The sequence below is a fragment of the Priapulus caudatus genome, unplaced genomic scaffold (genome assembly GCF_000485595.1).
Source record: "Priapulus caudatus unplaced genomic scaffold, Priapulus_caudatus-5.0.1 Scaffold6464, whole genome shotgun sequence".
NCBI classification, from domain to species: Eukaryota; Metazoa; Priapulida; class Priapulimorpha; order Priapulimorphida; family Priapulidae; genus Priapulus; species Priapulus caudatus.
In genome coordinates this window covers 1,736-3,473 of record NW_014583525.1, presented here as the reverse complement: position 1 = coordinate 3,473, position 1,738 = coordinate 1,736, and the positions used below count along the sequence as shown (strand labels likewise).

General features: G+C 47.0%; 1 protein-coding gene across 1 annotated transcript in view; it reads right to left on the bottom strand.

Annotated features, from left to right (window-relative positions):
* Positions 1–1,593, bottom strand: part of LOC106820083 (2-oxoisovalerate dehydrogenase subunit beta, mitochondrial-like) — a 3,303-nt gene extending 1,710 nt beyond the window's left edge. The window contains exons 1-4 of the mRNA XM_014824643.1: positions 1,580–1,593; positions 1,235–1,319; positions 488–659; positions 97–179 (exon numbers count right to left, since the gene is read on the bottom strand). Of these exons, the coding sequence (XP_014680129.1) occupies positions 97–179; positions 488–659; positions 1,235–1,319; positions 1,580–1,593 (354 nt within the window). The remainder of the gene's footprint in view (positions 1–96; positions 180–487; positions 660–1,234; positions 1,320–1,579) is intronic.
* Between the last annotated feature and the right edge of the window lie 145 nt (positions 1,594–1,738).

Here is a 1,738-nt window from a genome sequence, read left to right as displayed (position 1 = left end):
TGAGAGAGAGAGAGAGAGACGCGTGTGACACCTGCATGCCCCACGCCACCATCGTCACGTCCGTACCTGTACGGGAGAGAGAGAGAGAGAGAGAGAGAGAGAGAGAGAGAGAGAGAGAGAGAGAGCATGAGACGCGTGTGACACCTGCGTGCCCCACGCTACCATCGTCACGTCCGTACCTGTACGGGAGAGAGACGACATGAGATGGGTAGAGGTGTAATCGAGATACAGTGGCCGATAATGCGATAATCGACGCGCAGCATTAGTATCGCGATACAAACGATACGGATGTTAAACAGTGAATAAAGCATGGGAAAATATTTAATAAAGCACATGCAATTAAATGCATGTTTTGCTTCTTTTTTTTTTTTTTTTTTGTTTTTTTTTTTTTAGTATGGTTTTTTTTAATGTTTTTCATTTATGTTTTTAAATTGAATTCTTGCTTTTACGAGGCTAGGTGGAAGGAGGAGCCCCCGACGCATCTCACCTTCCTCCATCACGTCTGCCTTCCCCAGCGGCACCATGTAGTCCTTAATGGGCACCTGCTCGATCGCTGATCGATAGAGGATCTTCGGCTCGAAGAAGACGCACGGGTCGGGCTCCCGCACGCACGACAAGAACAGTCCCTTAGCCTGGATCGGTCCCCGCGGCACCACCATCTACACACAAACAGTATCCATGAGTCAGGGGGCATCGCCAGAATATGTCTTCGTCGCAAAATTGGTCTTAGTAATAGGGTTAACATGTGCAGTAGTCGTCGCAAAGTCTTGGGCTCCGTGGCCAGAAAGAAAAATAGTGTTAGGGTTAGTGTGAACAATAACAGTGAATCAGGGGCATTGTCTTCAGAAATAAAACTCCTAGTCTTAGTATTAGTGGTAACGTTTAATAGTCGTCCAAACGTCGTGGGGGGCCCGTGGTCTGAAAGCAAAACTAGTCTCAACATCGGTCTTAAAGCGGAAAGTTTTATCGTCGACGCAAACGTCGTAAAGACGCGAGAACGGGAAAAACATCGCGACGGATTTCGTCTCAACTTTACGAACAAAATTCCGTCGACGGTCCACGAGAAAAGGGGAAAAGGAGAACAGGAGAAAAGGTAAAAAGGAGAAAAGAAGAAAAGGAGGAAAGGTGCCGCTGTTACCGAAATGCAAATGGAAACAGCAACTAAGCGAATAACCCGCGCGAACTCGCGAAAGTCGAGGCGAACGAAATGTAGGGGACGCCGGCAGCGACTCACCTTGAGGCCGGGGATGTGCGTGAAGAAACTCTCCGGACTCTGCGAATGATAAATGGAGCCGTGGCCGACGGCCCCAGAGGGCGCTCTCAATTAGCATGAGAATCTTACTAACGAGTGTCTTCGTTAACTCGATGCCTCGCCGCCACAGCTCATCAACGAAGCGGCAAAGTACCGGTACCGATCGGGCGGACTCTTCAACTGCGGCGGACTCACTGTCTAATTCTAATTTCTTTTTATTATTATTATATTTATTAATATTGCCTTTTTACATAAAATGATCAAAGGCGCAATTTTCATTCACTCCTGATTATAAGCATGTGTGCGTAAGTCATAAATAGACATCACCCAATGCCAGACATCTGTGAATAATTACACTGAGTAAACATGGTGCTGGCATGTATTACTGGCATACAGCAGTTCAGAGACTACACACAATAGATGACATGCAACGACCACCATCACACAGACACACACACACACACACACACACACACACACACACAC